This window comes from Panthera pardus, unplaced genomic scaffold (assembly GCF_024362965.1).
Source record: "Panthera pardus isolate Hobbes unplaced genomic scaffold, ASM2436296v1 HiC_scaffold_18, whole genome shotgun sequence".
Taxonomy (NCBI): domain Eukaryota; kingdom Metazoa; phylum Chordata; class Mammalia; order Carnivora; family Felidae; genus Panthera; species Panthera pardus.
The window spans coordinates 5,647,171-5,667,485 of NW_026526743.1; the positions used below are offsets into that span (position 1 = coordinate 5,647,171).

Consider the following 20,315-nt stretch of genomic DNA (forward strand, 5'->3'; position numbering starts at 1 on the left):
CTCCGAGCTGCCAGCACAGAGCCCGATGCGGGGCTTGAACTCACGAGCTGTGAGATCACGACCTGAGCCGAAGTCAGACGCTCAACCAACTGAGCCACCCAGGCGCCCCGAGAACATTTACTTTTAATTCTTCCATTTTATCATCCCCAATATGGTGGCTTTCTTCCTGGAGACTGCCACCTAATGGCTGCAAGACAGCTGCCACAGCTCCTAACTTCACACCACAGCACTTCAAGTCAGGAGGATGAGGATGAAACGGGAATCACTGAAGATTTTTAAAAGAAGTCGGGTATGTTCAGATGTGTATTTTATAAAAATTTCTCTGGAGGCACACATAGAAGACACAGTTTAGAATGTTCCCAAGGGAGGAAGGGTAACAAGTGTGGATGTGACCAGGAGTCAAAAGGAAGTCACAGTCTTGCTGGGAATTAAAGTGAAAAGAATGGCAGAGGGCACTACTATTCATAGAGGAGAAGGGCTCAGGTGCTGAGAGAAAACAAGAGACATGGGACCCCGTGGAGTGTAACTCTCAAATTTCCAGGCCTTTGGGAGTCTGACTTCCCCAGACCAGACTTCTTGGATGCCCCTGCCTGTTTCCCATAAGCCGTGAAGTATATGCAGGTTTTATTCTTTGCTACCAAGTGGCCCATGATTGACACACCAGGACTTGCAGAACTGACAGAGGCAAAGTGACTAAGGTAAAAAAAAAAAAAAAGGGCAAGTCCCAAGTGGACTCTGATTCCTGAGTGTCTACATTGTCTAATGTGTGTAAGGCCAAAGGGGAAATGATTTTGGGGTTGGCCCTGGTGGGGCAAATTCCTGCCTGTATTGCAAAATCCCTGACCCCTGTGGTGGCTGATATCCTAAGCGGCCTGTGTGAACCTCAGATTCTTTCAGTAAACTGCAGTGCCTGAGATGGTGAAGCCAGATTGCCTGGGCTGGAAACCCAAATGTACCCTTGACTCCTTCCGCAATCAATCAGGCCATCTAACCCAGGGGTTGGCTAACATTTTCTCTAAAGGGCCAGAATAGTAAATCTTCCGTGTTTTGCAGGCCGTAGTGTCTCTGTCACAACTATGCAACCCTGCCATTATAGCGTGAGTATAGCCATCGGCTATATGTAGACGATGAGCACGGCGGTGTGCCAATAAAACTTTATTGAAGATGCTGAAAATGGAATTTTATGTCATTTCATTTAACACAGATTATTATCCTTTTGGTTTTATTCAGTAATTAAAAAATATAAAAACCAGGGGCATCTGGGTGGCTCAGTCGGTTAAGTGTCAAACTCTCGATTTCGGCTGAGGTCATGAAATTGTGGTTGTGAGATCGAGCCCCGCATCCGGCTCCGTGCTGAGTGTGAAGCCTGCTTGGGATTCTCTCTCTCTCCCTTTCTCTCTCTGCCTCTCCCTCACTTGCTCTCTCTCTGTGTCAAAATACATAAACTTAAAAAAAAAAAAAAAAAAAAAAAGACCTGAGCTGAGATCAAGAGTCAGACGCTTAACCAACTGAGTCACCCAGGTGCCCCAGAAGAAAAATCATGTGAAGACACAGTGAGAAGACATCCATGTACAAGCCAAAGAGGGAGCCCTCAGAAAAAAACAGTCCTGCTGACACCTTGATCTTGGACTTTCAGCCTTCAGAACCATGAGGAGATATGTTTCTGTTGTCTAAGGTGCCCAGTCTGTGGTGGTTTTGTTGAGGCATCCCTAGGAAACTAAATATTCTCTGTTTCTCTTCATGGAATTCTATCAGTGATGGCCCCCAAACCCACCAAATTACCCTGGTATGGTTATTTTATTTTATTTTATTTTTAATGTTTATGTATTTTTGAGACAGAGAGAGACAGAGCATGAGCAGGGAGGGGCAGAGAGGGAGACACAGAATCTGAAACAGGTTCCAGGCTCTGAGCTGGCAGCACACAGCCCTGCTCGAACTCGGGAATGGCGAGATCATGATCTAAGCCAAAGTCGGATGCTTAACCGACTGAGCCATCCAGGCACCCCTCTACTGGTTCTCTTGGGACTCTCGTTCTGGAGGAAGGCAGTCATTATGGAAGAAACCTGATTATCCTGGGGCGCCATGCTGGAAAGGCCTTGTGTAGGTTCTTGGCATTTGGGTCATCCCAACCCAGGTACCAGACACGTAGATGAAGGAAGCTCCAGATGACTCCAGTCTCCAACCTTCAAGTCACTTCCAAACTTTCAAGTCTTAGGGGGGCAGAAAGAAACATCTCCTCTGTGCCTTGTTCTAATTCCTAACCCATATAATCCATGAGCATAATAAAATGGTTGTTTGACATCGCTATGGTTTTTTTAATATGATATAATATAATCAATAATATAATTTATTGTCAAATTGGTTTTCAAACATCGCTATGTTTTAAGGTGGCTTATTATGTAGCAATAGTAACAGGAACTCAAAAACCGAGGGATTCATTAAGAGCCCTTCTTCCTTCTCATTCCCCATGGCTGCCCAGTCTCCAGAGCCCATCTCCTGAGCCTGAACAATCTTTCCTCAGACCACACTTCCTCTCTATGACACTGTTCCTGCCCTGGGCAGCTCTTCAACAACTTTCCTTTAATCTTTTGCAAGACCCTCCACTCTACAGTCTCTGGCTTCAATTGGGAGCATTCTCAAGTCTACTCCTTTGCAGAACTCTAGGGCTTTTTTTTTTTTTTTTTTTTTCCTGAAGCATGCATCTGACAAGTCCCTTTCTTGTTTGAATGGCTTTTCATTTTTCCTATTTTTTAAAAATTGAAGTATAGTTGACAATGTTACATTACTTCTAGGTGTACAACATAGTGATTCAACAACTCTACACATTATGCTATGCTCACCACAAATGTAACTCCCATCTGTCACCATACAACATGATCACAATACCATTGACTATATTCCCTATGCTGTACCTTTCATCCCCATGACTTACTCATTGCATAACTGTAAACCTGTATCTCCCATTCCCCTTCACCCATTTTGCCAATTCCCACTCCCCACCCGCCTCTGGCAACCAACGGTTCGTTCTTTGTATTTATGGTTTTGTTTCTGCATTCACTTGTCTTATTTTTTTAGATTCTACATATAAATGAAATGATACAGTATTTATCATTTTCTGACCGATATTTCACTTAGCATAATACCCTCTGGGTCCATCCATGTTGTTGCAAATAGCAAGATCTCATTCTTTTTTATGGCTAATATTCCATTGTATACGTATACCACATATTTCTTATCCACTCATCTATTGATGGACACTTTGGTTGCTTCCATATGTTGGGTATTTTGTTTTTAAAGTACACATCACACCCAGCATGGAGCCCAACGCAGGGCTTTGAACTCATGACCCTGAGACCGAGTCCTGAGCTGAGATCAAGAGTCAGACACTTAGCCAACTAAGCCATCTGGGCACCCCACTGGCTATTGTAAATAATGCTGCAAATAAACATAAGGGCGCTTTTATTTTTTTAATTCAAAAAGAATTAAACAGTAATGAAACACTAAGTTAGTGTTTTTGCTTTCTCTGGATAAATACCCGGTAGTTGAATTTCTACTTTTGTTTCTATTTTTAATTTTTTGAGGAACCTTTATACTGTTTCCAACAGTGGCTGTGCCAATTTACATTCCAACCAACATGAGGGTTCCTTTTTCTCCACATCCTCACCATACTTGTTATTTCTGTCTTTTTGATTCTAGCCATTTTAATAGGTGTGAGGTGGTATCTCATTGCGGTTTTGATTTCCATCTTCCTGATGATTAGAGATGCTGAACATCTGTTCATGTGTCTGTTGGCCATCTGGATGGCTTCTTTGGAGAAACGTTTATTCAGGTCCTCTGCCCACTTTAAAATCAGATTATTTGTTTTTGTTTTTGTTTTCTCGGTGTTGAGTTGTATAAGTTCTTTATAGATCTTGAATATTAACCCCTTATTGGATATATCATTTGCAAGTATCTTCTCGCATTCATTAGGTTGTCTTTTTGTTTGGTTAACGGGTTTCTTTGCTGTGCAGAAGCTTTCTATTTTGGTATGGTCCCAATGGCTTTTCATTTCCTTAAGAAGAAAGTCCAAGTCCTTGTAGCAGTGAAGAGCCTCTAAGAGACGACCCTTGCTATCACTTACTGCTCTCTGCCTCACTACCTACGCTCCAATAACCAACTTAACCTATTTCTTGGCCTCTCCCCTGTGCATTTTCACTCCCCTCTGCCTGGAATGCAATTTTCTTTCTCTTCTTTACCTGAGCCTCTAAGACCCAGCCTAGATGTTCCCTCTAGGCAACATCTCTATACTACTAGGTCTTGTCAGTCTGAGTTTAGCTGTTTCTTTTGGAGGTTCGCATAAAAACCCAGGCATCTCTCTATCACTATGTATACTCTCACTCTACTGTGACCAAGTGAGACAGAGCAGGGACTGGACTTGAGTCCCCTCAATCCTGATTAAGCAACCCAGTGTCCCTTGATAGGTGAAGCCCTAGGCCCCTTAAGTAGCATATTTTGCAGGAATGTGGAAGCAGGATGCTTACCAAAGGAGGGTCTCGGCTGGCAAAGACAAATCAAAACCAGCCTGCGCCAAGAGTGGACCCCAGCACTGACCTTTCACTGACTTCTTCCCCAATTATAATACTAAAAACACTCCCAGGGGTGGAGATTTAACATACTAATGAGACATGCAATGCACGATGAAGCATGTTCTGTTCACTATACCTGTGCACCCAATTTCCTGTATCTCTCCCCAACTACATGACTTAGAGTCACTCCTGCCCCATCTCAGTCTCTTTTTTTTTTTTTTTTTTTTTTTTTTTTTAATTTTTTTTTCAATGTTTTTTATTTATTTTTGGGACAGAGAGAGACAGAGCATGAACGGGGGAGGGGCAGAGAGAGGGGGAGACACAGAATCGGAAACAGGCTCCAGGCTCCGAGCCATCAGCCCAGAGCCCGACGCGGGGCTCGAACTCACGGACCGCGAGATCGTGACCTGGCTGAAGTCGGAGGCTTAACCGACTGCGCCACCCAGGCGCCCCTCAGTCTCTTTTAAAGAACGTTCTCTGGCCTTTGCCAGAGAGGCAGCACAAAGGACCCTTGTGCTTGAGCATAAGCTCCAATGAAAGCCTGAAACTCCTCTAGTCAATGCCTCTAGTAAATTTCTATTGCTCGGAGAACCCAAAGGACCTAAGTCAGTGACACAAGCCCTTCACCGTCTCATCTCTTCATCCAGTCGGTCAGAGCCCATGTCTGATTACTTTCTACGTCCCCAGGAACCAGCAAGGGAGAACTCCCTTGGAGATCTATACCTATACACTTATCTACCACCTTTATTCCTTGATAAGTGGACTCCATTTTATCCAGGTGGCAATTTCCTTCATCGTAAGCCAATCAGGGCAACTTCATTAAAACTTTGTGTGTGTGTGTGTGTGTGTGTGTGTGTGTGTGTGTGTGTGTGTCAGGCATTGGTCTAGAAATGGGTATATTACTTGGTTCTGCCAGTGGAAAGTAAGAAGAGGTTTTGCAAAGACAGCAGAACAGATTTTCCTTCCTTATAAAATGACAGAGGCATATTAATGAAGTCTGTTTTTCTGCCCATCCCCATTCTCCTGGCTTGGGAGGTTATGTGGCCATGATGGTGATGTCTGGAACAATGGCAGCCATTTCGTGGTCATGTTCAGGAAGCCCCTGGAAGAAAACCAATGGGATGGATGGTGGACTGGAAGAATTATAATAAACTCAATTCTTGTTCAGACTCAGAACCTACTTCCTTCCAATTAAAAAAAATTTTTTTAATGTTTATTTTTATTTTTGAGAGAGAGAGATAGAGTGTGAGTCATGGAGGGGCAGAGAAAGAAGGAGACACAGAATCCAAATCAGGCTTCAGGCTCCGAGCTGTCAGCACAGAGCCTGATGCGGTCTCGAACTCATGAACTGTGAGATCATGACCTGAGCAGAAGTCGGACGCTTAACTGACTGAGCCACCCAGGTGCCCTGAAAAATATCTTTATTTTTTATGTTAGAGGTTTCACTAGGTACCCCTTGTGATTGTATCTTTAGGGTAGTGCTGATCAACTACTTACAAGCTAGTAGGGTTCCCACAGATTCCTTGGCTGTCCAGCTGTGCCTGGGGGTTGATACAAACCCTATTGTTCTTTATTTCATCTGAAATGACAAGATGGACACAGGCTTTGGTTGTTTTTGAGTCATAACCTTTACATAATAAACTGGTAAACACAAGCAAATTGCCTTCCTGAGTTTGTTGGGCCACTCTAGCAAATTATTGAACCTAAGGGGGTCACAGGAGCCCCTGATTTAGCTGGTCAGTCAGAAGTACAGGTGGCAAGCTGAGAAGTAGCATCTGAAATGGGGGAGGCTTGTGGGATTGAGCCCTTTACTACACATTTGGTATCATGAGTGCTACATGGGCAGGGGTGCCTGGGTGGTTCAGTCAGTTAAGTATCTGACTCTCGATCTCAGGGTCGTGAGTTCAAACCCCATTTTGGGCTCCATGCCAGGCATGGAGCCTACTTAAAAAATAAACTAAAAAAAAACCTGTTGTGTGAGTAAAGAAGCAAGATTTTGACTATCTTCTATGCTTTTTATTGCTTGCCTTGAGTTCCTCTCATCTCACTAATTGTTTCTTTCATTTTCTTGAATCCCTGAAGGAGAAAGGGAGGGCTTTGACATCCAGATTCCTTGATTCTTGACATTTAGAGGGCTGAATTCCTGTCTCCCACAGTAGGTTGGAGGTGAGGGGAATATTCAGACTTCTAAGAAGGGGATGCTGACAACACATCCAGATTGCTTTCTGGAAACTGCAAGAAGCCTGGGTTTCTGTCACCTGATTGGTCCCAGCTCCACTGTCCCTCCCCCTTATCCAATAAAGCATCTGCCCGAGTTGAGTCACTCTGCAGGAAGCCAGGAACTAGAGACAGAAAAAGGATCTCAGCTGGTGGTAAGTTGGGAGCTTGACAATTTCAAAACTTATTATTTGAACCTCTACCTCCTTAGGTGGCAGATACCTCCTAAGCCCTTAGGCCGGGCTGTCCAATACAGAATCCACTTGCCACATATGGCTGTTGAGCTCTTGCTAGGCCAAACCTTGATGTGCTGGGAAGTGTGAAACCAATGTTATATATTCAAAGACTTAGCATGAAAAAAGAATGTAAAATATCTGATTGGTAACTTTTTTTTTTTTTAATATTTATTTTTGAGAGAGAGAAAGCACAGGCAGGGGAGGGGCAAGGAGAGACTGGGACAGAGGATCCAAAGCGGGCTCTGTGCTGACAGCACAGTGGGGCTCGAACCCACTCCCTGTGAGATTATGACGCTCAACCAACTGAGCCACCCAGGAGCCCCCTGGCTCATGACTCTTATATTGGTTACATTTTCAAATAATATTCTTTTGATATGTTGGCTTACATAGAATATATTATCAAAGTTAATATGTTATTATAATCAATTTATTTTACTTTGTAAAGAGAATGGTAACCCTCATATATGGCTCATATTTATGGCTTACATTTATGTTTCCATTGGAGAGCGTTACTCTAGAAGTATAACATTGAAAGAATTTGGTAGTCTTCTAGCATATATGCTAATGTGGAGGATATTTAGAGCAGAAAATAAACAAATGGATACACAGGAAAAATATCTGGTATAGCTGCTTTGCATTATGGGCCAGGTGGGGCCTCTGAACATGTTAGTATCTAAGCTTGGACTGAATATTCAGTAAGAGCCAAATGTGGGAAGCCTGAAAGAGCATCGTAGGCAGAAGGAACACAGGATCCAGAAGCCCCAAGATGGCAGTGAGCTCAGCATGTTGCAGGAATTGAAGGAATTCAATTTCGATGGAGCCCATTATGTAAGAAGATCACAGTGAATGTATGAAGTACGATCCAGTGTGATGTTGTGATACATAATAAGAAATATATGTCGGGTCTTCATCCTGTTTCTGGCACCAAGTTCCTAAAACCCTGGGAATTTCCTAAGTGACGAGAGCAATAGAAGTGTCTTTTGTTATGTTAATGAGTGATTTGGGGGAGGCACCTAAGGCTGGGGGCTGGTTGCCAGAACTTTCAGGTTCAGCCCCCTGACCTCCAGGGAGAGAAGTGGTAGAAACTGAGTTCAATCCCCAGTTCAATCCCCAATCCTCATTAACCCCAATGAGTTAATCAGTCATGCCTATGTAATGAACACTCCATAAAACCCCAAAAGGACGACGCAGGGTTCAGAGAGCTTCCGGGTTGGTGAAAACATATGGAGATGCCTGGAGAGCGGCACACCTGGAGGGCCCATAGAAGCCTCGCGCCTTTGCCTCATACCTGGCCCTATGCATGAGACCAGATGATACTACCTATGGAAAGACTACATAGAGAGGATGGAGGGGAGCAGGTACAAACCCTGGGCTGCCCTAACATTGAAAGTGAAATTTAGAGGGGGCTCTTGGCTGGCTCAGTCAGTGGAGTGTGTGACTCTTGATCTCAGGGCTGTGACTTTAATTTTTTTTTTTTTTTTGATGTTTATTTATTTTTGAGACAGAGAGAGACAGAGCATGAAGGGGGGAGGGGCAGAGAGAGGAGACACAGAATCGGAAGCAGGCTCCAGGCTCTGAGCCATCAGCCCAGAACCCGACGCGGCGCTCGAACTCACGAACTCACGGACAGTGAGATCGTGACCTGAGCTGAAGTCGGACGCTTAACCGACTGCGCCACCCAGGCGCCCCTCAGGGCTGTGACTTTAAACCCCATGTTGGGTATAGAGATTTCTTAAAAATGAAATCTTTAAAAAACAGAACAGGATGGTTTCTTTTTATTTTTTTTTTAATTTTTTTTTAATGTTTATTTATTTTTCACAGAGAGAGAGACAGAGCATGAGTCAGGGAGGGGCAGAGAGAGAGGGAGACACAGTGTCTGAAACAGGCTCCAGGCTCCGAGCTGTCAGCACAGACCCTGACGCGGGGCTTGAACTCACGTACGGCAAGATCATGACCTGAGCTGAAGTCGGATGCTAAACCCACTGAGCCACCCAGGCGCCCCTCTTTTTATTTTTAAATATTCATTTATTTGTTTATTTACTTATTAGGTTTATTTTTGAGAGAGAGTGTGGGGGAGGAGCAAAAGGAGAGGGGGACAGAGGATCTAAAGTAGGCTCTGTGCTGACAGCAGAGACCCCAACTCAGGGCTTGAATCCACAAACTGTGAGATCATGAGCTGAAGTTGGATGCTTAACCCATTGAGCCACCCAGATGCCCCACTTATTTTTTAAAGTAAGCTTCACACCCAGTGTGGAGCCCAACGTGGGGCTTGAACTCACGACCCTGAGATCAAGACCTGAGCTCAAAACCTGAGCTGAGATCAAGAGTCAGATGTTTGACCAACTGGGCCCCTTGGGTCCCCAGGATGGTTTCTTTTTATTTAAAAAAATTTTTTTTGAAGTTTATTTCAAGAGAGAGAGAGAGAGTGAGAGCTGGGTAGGGGCAGAGAGAGAGAGAGGGGAGAGAGAATCCCAAGCACGCTTTGCACTGTCAGCACAGAGCCTGATGCGGGGCTTGAATTCACGACCATGAATCCATGACCTGAGCCCAGATCAAGTCTGTTGCTTAACTGACTCAGCCACCCAGGAGCCCCTGGGATGGTTTCTTTGTAAGGGGAAGAGATAAGATAACATAATCTAGTATTAAGAAAATCTTGGGTTTTTGTTCTTGGTAAAAAAAAAAAAAAAAAAAAAAAAAAGGGATAATGCAGGAGGAAAGTTCTTGGGAAGGTGAGGTAGAGAGGGATCCAGAGCAAACATGGGAAGGGGAAGGTAGCCACTGGGATGAACGAGAACTCTACACTGACTGTAGCAGTGCAGGCAGATTGGAAGGTTTGGGGCAGGCAAGGCTAAAAAGTTCCAATGGTTACCATTTTCCCATTAAAATATGAGGCAAAGGCATCAGATGAGCGCACAGATGAGGAGGGGAGAGGCCAGGGAAAAGCAGACGGGAGGAAGTGGAACTACAACAGTTATTTCAAAACTTGGAAATGCAAATATGCTGGAGAAGTAGAGTCAGCAGAGACACAAATGCTGAGCTGCCATATGAAATTCGGTCAGAAATCCAACTGTGCCCCTTAGTAATTGCGACACTGGACAAGTCACTTCCCCTGCAGAGTCATGGCTTCCTTTTATGTTATGTGGTAATGATACTTCAGTTGTTTTTTTTTTTTAAGTCTATTTATTTATTTTGAGAGAGAGCAAGGTAGGGGCAGAGAGACAGGGAGAGAGAGCGAATCCCAAGCAGGCTCCGCAATCACAGAGCCCGATGTTGGGCTCGAGCTCACAAACAGCGAGATCATGACCTGAGCAGAAGTCAAGAGTGGGACGCTTAATTGACTGAGCCACCCAGGCGCCCCAATTATGTGGTAATCATACTTATCCAAAAGCAAGACTGTTGTAATTGGAGATCATAAAAGGTACAGTGACTGGCACATTTGAGGGGCTTACCAAATAGTAGTCATCATAATCCACTGGGGTATCGTCTGTGGTTTGCAGGTTCTGTGTCCCACACTGCAACCAGGGTGCGGCCCTAATTTTACAACTTTGTCTCACTGGACTTTCCTCTCCTGTCATTGTCATTGCACAATTGGCTTTCCCTGTTGCAGCAAAATCATCCCTTCTGAGTGCCTTGTAGGGTGCTTAGTGAGTGGGTAGAGAGAACTTGACTCTGTTATGGAAGTATAGCAGGTGAAAGAAGGTTGAGAGGACAATTCTGGTGGAATCTGTCTGGTTGAGCTCAAATTCTGGCACACGTCAATCCTCAAACGCCATACACAAGGGTTGTGGTGAGGGCTACAGGAACTCTTGGCATATGGAAAATGCTCGTAAGTACTAGCTGCTACTGTTGTGAGCACTGTACTTGACCTGAACTTGAGATTCCATGATGCGTGGATGGCCCAGGACTAAGCCCCAGGACACAGCATAGAGCCTGGGGAAAACTGAAAGTTCCCATCTGTTAGACTCACTTGGTCCTGCCTGAAAGATTTCCATGTCCGCTCTCAACTAACCCTCACCTGAAAATCAGTCTCCTCCATAAAATGGCCTCTATTCTGTGGAGGAGCAAACCGAAGCTCAAAGAGATGTCACCAAGAACCCACTGGGCAGGTGTCAGATGAGAATACAGACTGACCTCCCCCCAGAGCCCAACACTCTTCATACTGTTAACAGTGGCTCTCAACTGGGAGTGATTCTCCCCCACCCCCCCACCCAGGGGACATTTGATAATGTCTGTAGATACTTTTGCATGTCACAACTGGGGGTGGGGCTGCTAGATGGGGGCCAGGGACGTTGCTAAAACATTGTACAATGTACAGGAAAGTCTTCCACAGCTAAGCATTATCCAGTTCCAAATGTTCAATGGTGCCAAGGCTGAGAAACTCTGCATGACATTAAGCAATGTGCCTCCTCGGCTGACTCTGAGTCTAGCGCTTCCCTCACTAAGCTGTAACTGGCTCCTAATCAATTTCTCTTATCTATTCACCCTCGGTGTAGTTTTCTGGTAGTAAACAGGAGCCTTGTAATCCTCTTGGCTAAGCAATCAGCCTGATAGGTGGAATGCATATGAATTATTATGGGAATATGGAGAACTATCCTTTCCCAAAGTAATAGCCAAAAGAGTGTCAATTTTACAGTATAACCGGCCAAGTTTCAGTAGAGTGGGGGTCCTAGTTGGAGTGGTAGTTGATGTTGCCCATGAATAGGGAGGCTGTAAGATGGTTCATGGATTGGAAATGGCCATTGTTGAAATGTTTCAGGTGTGTGCAAGATGGAAACCAACCACTCCATCGCTCCAAATGAATATGAAGAGATACTCCACGAGTCTGCTGGCTACACTGTTCTGTGGATCCTATCACTGGTGGTGCTTGGGATCACCTTTGTCTTTGGCATCCTGGGCAATGGGCTTGTGATCTGGGTGGCTGGATTCCGGATGGCACGCAGCGTCACCACCATCTGTTACCTGAACTTGGCCTTGGCCGACTTCTCTTTCACTGCCACTCTGCCATTTCTCATTGTCTCAATGGCCATGAAAGAACGGTGGCCTTTTGGCTGGTTCCTGTGTAAGGTAATTCACATTGTGGTGGACATCAACCTGTTTGGAAGTGTCTTCCTCATTGCTTTCATTGCCCTGGACCGCTGTATTTGTGTCTTGCATCCAGTCTGGGCCCAGAACCACCGCACTGTAAGTCTGGCTACAAAACTCATCATTGGACCCTGGATTTTTGCCCTAGTCCTTACCTTGCCAGTTTTCATCTTCTTGACTACAGTAAATGATGGAACAGGGAATATATACTGTACTTTCACCTTCGCACACTGGGGCAACAGTACTGAACAGAGGTTGAAGGTGGCTATCACCATGTTGACAATCAGAGGGATCATCCGGTTTATCATTGGCTTCAGTATGCCAATGTCCATTGTTGCTATCTGCTATGGGCTCATTGCTGCCAAGATACGTAAAAAAGGCATGATTAAATCCAGCCGTCCCTTAAGGGTCCTTACTGCTGTTGTGGCTTCCTTCTTTCTCTGTTGGTTCCCCTTTCAAATGGTTGCCCTTTTAAGCACAGTCTGGCTCAAACAGATACTGTTTGAGGGCAAGTACAAAATCCTTGATGTCCTGACTAATCCAACAAGCTCCCTGGCCTTCTTCAACAGCTGCCTCAATCCAATCCTTTACGTCTTCGTGGGCCAAGACTTCCGAGAGAGACTGATCCACTCCCTGCCTGCCAGTCTGGAGAGGGCCCTTACTGAGGACTTATCCCAGACCAGTGACACAACAAACAGATCCACTTTACCTCATGAAGAAGCAGAGTTACAGGCAATGTGAGGGCAGCTGGGGGACATTTTTGAGCTCTGTATGCTCCTACCCTTCTCCCATTTCCAGTTCCATCTTACCTTGGGTCATACTGAGACACGCATCATGAAAGGAAAAAGTGACATAAGATGTCATTTTTGGATTTTGGGCCTCAGCTTCTTCCCCTGGGATAAGTGGAGACTGTAAAGGGGTACAGGGGAGGAGAAGAGAAAGTGATGGGGAACTGGTAACGCTTAGATAAGAGGGTATGGTAAGGGGAAAACTTTAGTTATTTTACCATTAAGATGTTTGCTGTAGGTTTTACTTTAAGCTATTTTTAATAAGATTACAGGAATTTCTTTGTATTAATAGTTTACTAAGTGTTTTCTTCCTTTAAAAATCATGAATGGCTATAGAACTGTATCAAATGAATTTTATGCATATATGAAGATATTATTTTTATCCTTTTATTTACGCCATCATACATTACCTTGATTGATTTTTGCATGTGAAACTACCCTTGCGTTCCTAGAATAAACCAGGATTGGTCATGATGTATTTTGTCTAATTATAATTTATGTCACTAGATTTGTTTATAACTTATGCATTTATGTTTATGTAAAGATGGGTCTGTTATTTTCCTTTCCACTAATATCCTGGTCAGCTTTTGCACCAAACTTCTAATGGCCTCCTACACAGACTTGGGAAGTGATTTCTCTGATTATATTCTTTCATAAATGTTCAGAAATTCACCAGCGAAGACAGTTGGCCCTGGGTTTTCTTTCTGGGAAGGCTTTTAGTAACGAGTTCAATTTCTTTCATAGTTCTGGGATATTCAGATTTTCTATTTCCTCTTCCATCAATTTTGACAAACTGTGACGTTTAATAAATTTAGCCATTTCATCCAAACTGTCAAATCTATTGGCATGAAATGGTATAATAACTGTGTGTAGTACCTGGTATGCTTTCCTTTACATAATGAGAATGTAAGCTATCTGAAGGCAGGGATTTTGGTCCATACTGTTCACCAGTGGATCCCCATACCATATGTGTAATATAGTGCCTAACATGTGATAGACAGACACTCAATAAATATTGAATTGATGAATAAATAAACAATGGTATCATCCAGATATCAAGTGAGAGCCTTTATTTTATTAAAAAAATTTTTAATGTTTTATTTATTTTTGAGAGAGAGAGACAGAGCATGATTAGGGGAGGGGCAGAGAGAGGGAGACACAGAATCTGAAGCAGGCTCCAGGCTCTGAACCATCAGCCCAGAGCCCGACGCGGGGCTCGAACTCATGGACCGCGAGATCGTGACCTGAGCTGAAGTTGGACGCTTAACCGACTGAGCCACCCAGGCGCCCCAAGTGAGAACCTTTAAAGCTAGCTAAAATGATCTCTGACCCTCATATCATTGCAGTTTACAAGATTTATAAATTCCCATGTAGGTTACATTTTTATGAATCTGGTTTTGAATTTCTACTTCAAGTAAAGCACTCTGACTGTTGCTTGGTGCTTCTGTTTTGACATAAATCAGTCTACAATAATACTCGGCTTTTTTTTTTTTTTTTTTTTTTTTGGCTTTCTGCGAATAATCACTTGCAAATAATCCATTACTGTGTAACATACTTTCCTGATGCATTGGCAAAAGAAAGAACTCAAAATAAATATTAGGTAGTCTTGTTATCAAAAGTCCTTCACCCAGGGGCTCCTGGGTGGCTCAGTCGGTTAAGCGTCCAACTTAGGCTCAGGTCATGATCTCACGGTTTGTGGGTTCAAGTCCCACATCGGGTTCTGGGCTGACAGCTCAGAGCCTGAAGCCTGCTTCGGATTCTGTGTCTCCCTCTCTCTCTGCCCCTCCCCTGCTCATGCTCTGTCTCTCTCTCTGTCAAAAATAAACATTAAAAAAAAATAAAAATAAATAAAAAATCTTAAAAAAAAGATTCCTATACCCAGCAATTCCACATACCCTAAATTTTATATATTCATGTCAACAGCACATGTTTTCACAAATGGTCACTGTAGAATTGTTTACAACAGCCCCAAACTATAAACAACCCAAAAGTTCATTAACAGAATAAAGTGTAGTAATAGTAAATTACTCTTCAGCAATAAAATATTTAAAAACTACAACATGAATCTATCACATAGACAAAATAAAAAGACAACAGTATGTACAGCATTCCATTTATGTTTTCAAAATTTTTAGTTAATAAAGTTGAACTGTATTTTTATTTATTTATTTATTTTGAGAGAGAGTGGGCGAGCACAAGCGGAGGAGGGGCAGAGAGAGGGAGAGAGAGAATCCCAAGCAGACTCTGCACCATCAGTGCAGAGCTGGACACGGGGCTCAAATCCACAAACCATGAGCTCATGACCTGAGCCCAAATCAAGAGTCAGACACTTAAATGACTGAGCCACCCAGATGCCCCTAAACTATACAGTTTAGAGATACAGACCTATGCAGTAAAATTATGAAGGAAAGTGATGAATTGATTGCCATAATCAAGATAGTGGTTATATAATTGGAAGAAAGGAGAGAAACTGATCAGGAAAATGTATGTTGCAGCTGATCGCTTCTGGAATGCTGTGATCTCTACTGCTGGTGGTACATGGGGATTTCCTTTATGCAAATATGTTAATCTCCATGTTTATCTTCTATCTGTTTTTGCCCTTAGGTTTGTTATATTCCTTTTTTTTTTTTTTTTTTTAACAGTTCAGGGAAATTCAGATCCCTTTTCCTTCATACCAGGAAAACTTCATAGCTTCTGGATTTAGGCTGATTCAAGTAGGGCAACCCATTCGTACAGACACTGCAGTTCTCTAAATTTGGATTTATTAGGACAAGGAGAGCTGAGGGGTCAAAGGGAAGCAAGCAGCAGTGAACAATCCCAGCTTTGGTGTCCTTTAAGCGCTAAAGAAAACAGACTTAGAAATAGAGCTCCACCTTGTGGCTTCCAGAAAACTAAGCAAGGAAACAGGCGTCTGGCCGCCTCCTCAGCTCTACAACCTAACCTCACTGGGAGAGTCCTCTAGAAGAACCAGATTCTCTCCCAGGTGAGTTCCCCCAAAGTGAATTTCCAAGTGCATCTGAACAAGGAAATCTGTTTTGTAATCCAGGAAGTCCCCCTCATTCATTCCAGAATGTTCATTCCAGAGATAGGAGAGTGGGCATGTCTCCTGTATCTCATCCCACCCTAAGATAAACTCGCTACTAGATAAAAAGGGACTTTGTGTGAATGTCTCATAATCCTGGGACACTGAAGATTGAGCAACTGTGTTTTTTCCTTGTGTTTCCATCTCCTGGCTCTCCCAGCTCCAAATACCATCTAGGTAACTGTTTCCCAAATAAGGTTCTACAACTGATGCTGTTCCATCAGAATCACCTGGGGAGGTGTGTTTTTAAATATGGGTTAGGTCACTGCAGCACCAAGCCATCTGATCGACAGAGTCTGATACAGAATGCAGGAATCTGTATTCATTCACAAAGCTCCCTGGTAGCTGTGTGTACAATCAGATTCCTGTGCTGATTAGCAGTTGAATAAGTGTTCTCTTTACAAGAGAACCGAGTAAGAACCAGTAACAGATCTTGGAAACACAGATATATCTTTAAAGTCCACACCCAAGAACAAATGGTCTTCTTATGGGGTGGTGAGGCAGCTCTTAGGAGGGCAATGTGGGCAGTTAAGTTAGCAAAATGAAAAAAAAAAATTAATGTTTATTTACTTTTTTTTTTTTTTCAATGTTTTTTATTTATTTTTGGGACAGAGAGAGAGCATGAACGGGGGAGGGGCAGAGAGAGAGGGAGACACAGAATCGGAAACAGGCTCCAGGCTCCGAGCCATCAGCCCAGAGCCTGACGCGGGGCTCGAACTCACAGACCGCGAGATCGTGACCTGGCTGAAGTCGGACGCTTAACCGACTGCGCCACCCAGGCGCCCCAATGTTTATTTACTTTTGAGAGAGAGAGAGCACACAAGCGAGAGAACACATGAGCAGGGGAGGGGCAGAGAGAGGGAGAGAGACAGAATCCCAAGCAGGCTCTGTGCTCTCAGCCCAGAGCCTGATGCGGGGCTTGAACTCACGAACCATGAGATCATGACCTGAGCCAAAGTCGGTCACCCAACCGACTGAGCCACTCAGGTGCCCCAGCAAAATAAATCTTAACAGAAAGGTTGCTGTACAGTATCTTGTTTGAGATCCTCTGGAGCTGCTTTGGTCTTGAAATGGCAGATGGGGGTGAGGTAATTCTATTCTAAAAGGAGAGGTTCTCAGGAACAGCTAACAAGTTACTAATCAGGAAGACATCTTCCTCACCCTTTCCAACTCCAAATTCTCAGCCTCCATAATCATGCGAGTGGACACCTCACAATAAATCACACACCCACACCCATGCAACCTATTGGTTCTGTTTCTTTGGAGAACCCTAATATATTTTTAAAAATTATTGTTAATTGTTGGGTGTAATGGTGGCTATAGTCTTTTTAAACCCTTATCTGTTACAGATACATACTAAAGTATTTACAGGGAAAATGACATGACACATGATATCTGATTAGAGATAATCCCCAGAAGAAAAAAAGGCAATCAGTGAGAGATCAGCAGAATGTTTTCAACTTTTGAAGCTTACTACTCTTGTATATGTTTCCATTTTCCACTTCAAAGTCTTTTAAAAGTCACTCTATGACCCAACAAATCCACTCCTAGATAAACGCATAAATGCCCTACCAACAAATGTGTGCCTATGGACACTAGGGCACATACATCGTAGGTAAGGGAAAAACACAGCTGAACAAGTGTGTGTCCAAGATTATAAAATACATACATATTTCATAATACACCAAACTGTAAACAAATCTAATGTCCATCAACAGTAGGATAAACAATTGCAGGGGTGCCTGGGTGGCTCAGTCGGTTAAGCGTCTGACTTCGGCTCAGGTCACGATCTCACAGTTTGTGGGTTCAAGCCCTGCATCGGGCTCTGTGCTGGCAGCTCAGAGCCTGGAGCCTGCTTCAGATTCTGTATCTCCCTTTCTCTCTGCCCGTCCCCTGCTTGCACTCTGAATGTCTCTCTCTCTCTCTCTCTCAAAAATAAATAAGTAAACATTAAAAAAATTGCAGTATATTCCTAAAATGAATTACTATACAATAAGATAACTGAAGTAGTCTGTACAACATGGATCAATCTTAAGATCATCACGCTAAATGAAAAAGCCACAGATATCAGAATAGATCTGTTATATTCTTTTTTACGTGCAGTTTTCCAAAAGGCAAAATTAAACTCTACTACTTAGGTACACATAATTAGGTTTATTTTATTTTCTTTTTAGATTTTTAAACTATGTATTTAATAGCAAAACCTTCAGTAATGGGGATACAAACATGCCTTGGAAAATGCAAAAGCAATTAACTCAATGTAATGGTAGGGGCACCTGGGTGACTCAATTGGTGAAGTGTCCAACTTCCGCTCAGGTCATGATCTTGTGGCTCGTGAGTTCGAGCCCCGCTTTGGGGTCTGTGCTGACAGCTCAGAGGCTGGAGCCTGCTTCGGATTCTGTGTCTCCCTCTCTCCCTGCCCCTTCCCTGCTTGTGCTCTGTCTCTCTTTCTCTCTCAAAAAATAAATAAACTTTTTTTTAAGGGAGGGGCATTAAAAAAATGAATTCATTCCTTTCCCTTTACACTAAAGAAGCCTCTTGGCTTCTGGGATCCAGGCAGTCTGAAGTAGGGCATCCTATTCATATCAGAGCTATGTTATCTAAAATTGGGCTTATTAGAAGAGAGAAATCTGGGAGGTCAAAGAGACAGCAAGCAAAACAACTTGGGCCTGACCTGAGATTGATGCCACTCCTATTTTATTTGTTCAAGAGCTAATGAAAACTTGAGTTAGAACACAACCCCAATGGGGGCGCCTGGGTGGCTCAGTTGGTTAAGCATCTGACTTTGGCCCAGGTCATGATCTCACAGTTTATGAGTTCGAGCCTCACTAGAGTCCTGACAGTGCAGAGCCTGCTTGGGATTCTCTCTCTCTCTCCCTCTCCCTCTCTCTCCGCCACCGCCATGCTCTGTCAAAAATAAATAAAAATTTAAAAAAAGAAAAAAGAAAAAAAAAAGAACACAAACCCCACCCAGTGGTTACTTGGAGCTCTGGCACAATTAAGGAAGAGGAAGTTTGGCAGAATCTCATTTCTTCACCCCCATTGGGAGAGATTCCTAACTCACCTACGTCTCTGTCAGCTTCTCCAGATTGAGTTTTCTGTGGCCCCTAAACAAACAACCTTCCAAGAAATCCAGGATATCCTCATCCATCCAAATGTGTATTCAAGAGACTGGCCCTCACCTCACCCCTCACTGTTACTAGGCTGAAGAAAATAGGTTATAACTGCTGTATCCTGTTCGCCCCTGAATTCCCAGCTTCCCCCACCCTCCCCCAAATATCTTCCCCAAATACCACCTGTGGCAATTTTTCCATAAGTCCACAGTAGACTTTCCATAATGTCCACAACATTTATTTGCGACAACAAGGATGGACCTTAAAGGCACTACGCGGGGCACCTGGGTGGCTTAGTCGGTTAAGCGGCCGACTTCAGCTCAGGTCACGATCTCACGGTCCGTGAGTTCGAGCCCCGCGTCGGGCTCTGTGCTGACAGCTTGGAGCCTGTTTCGGATTCTGTTTCTCCCTCTCTCTCTGCTCCTCCCCTGCTCGTGCTCTGTCTCTCTCTCTCTCTCTCTCTCAAAAATAAATAAATAAACATTAAAAAAATTAAAAAAAAAAAGAAATTGAATCTGTAGTCAATGCAACACACACACACACACACACACACACACACACACACACACACACACACACACCTCTTAAAAAAAAAAAAAAGAGGGGCGCCTGGGTGGCTCAGTCGGTTAAGTGTCCGACTTCAGCTCGGGTCACGATCTCACAGTCCGCGAGTTCGAGCCCCGCGTCGGGCTCTGGGCTGATGGCTCAGAGCCTGGAGCCTGCTTCCGATTCTGTGTCTCCCTCTCTCTCTGCCCCTCCCTCGTTCATGCTCTGTCTCTCTCTGTCTCAAAAATAAATTTTAAAAAAACGTTAAAAAAATTAAAAAATAAATAAAGGCACTATGCTAAGTGAAACAAATCTGAGGAAGACAAGTACTGTCTGATCTCACTTAAGTGTGGAATCTAAAAACAAAACAAAAAAACACATCAAACTCCTAGAGAAAGAGATCAACCAACAGTGGTTGTTGGTGACCAACAGTGGGAACAGGGGCAGGGGAATCAGAGGCAGGTGGTCAAAGGTACAAACTTCCAGCTCCAGATGAGGAAGTACTAGGGATGCAACATACACCATGATGATGACGGGGAACACTACCATACAGGGTACTTGAAAGTTGTTAAGAGCGTAAATCCTAAGAGCTCTCATTACAAGGAAAAACAATTTTTTTTTCTTTTTTTGCTTTCTGTTTATTGCATCTAAGAGATGATAGATGATGGACAAGTCAATTTACTGTG

The 20,315-nt window shown here is 43.6% G+C and overlaps 1 protein-coding gene across 1 annotated transcript; it reads left to right on the forward strand.

Annotated features, from left to right (window-relative positions):
• The first annotated feature begins 6,666 nt into the window (after positions 1 to 6,666).
• Positions 6,667 to 13,941, forward strand: FPR2 (formyl peptide receptor 2). The gene is made up of 2 exons (XM_053905709.1): positions 6,667 to 6,937; positions 11,775 to 13,941. The coding sequence occupies exon 2, from the start codon at positions 11,786 to 11,788 to the stop codon at positions 12,839 to 12,841; it is 1,056 nt and encodes a 351-aa protein (XP_053761684.1). The 5' UTR covers positions 6,667 to 6,937; positions 11,775 to 11,785; the 3' UTR covers positions 12,842 to 13,941.
• The last annotated feature ends 6,374 nt before the right edge of the window (positions 13,942 to 20,315 follow it).

Coding starts and splice junctions, on each gene's coding strand:
- FPR2 (XM_053905709.1), top strand. CDS start 11,786: ATGGAAACCAACCACTCCATCGCTCCAAATGAATATGAAGAGATACTC.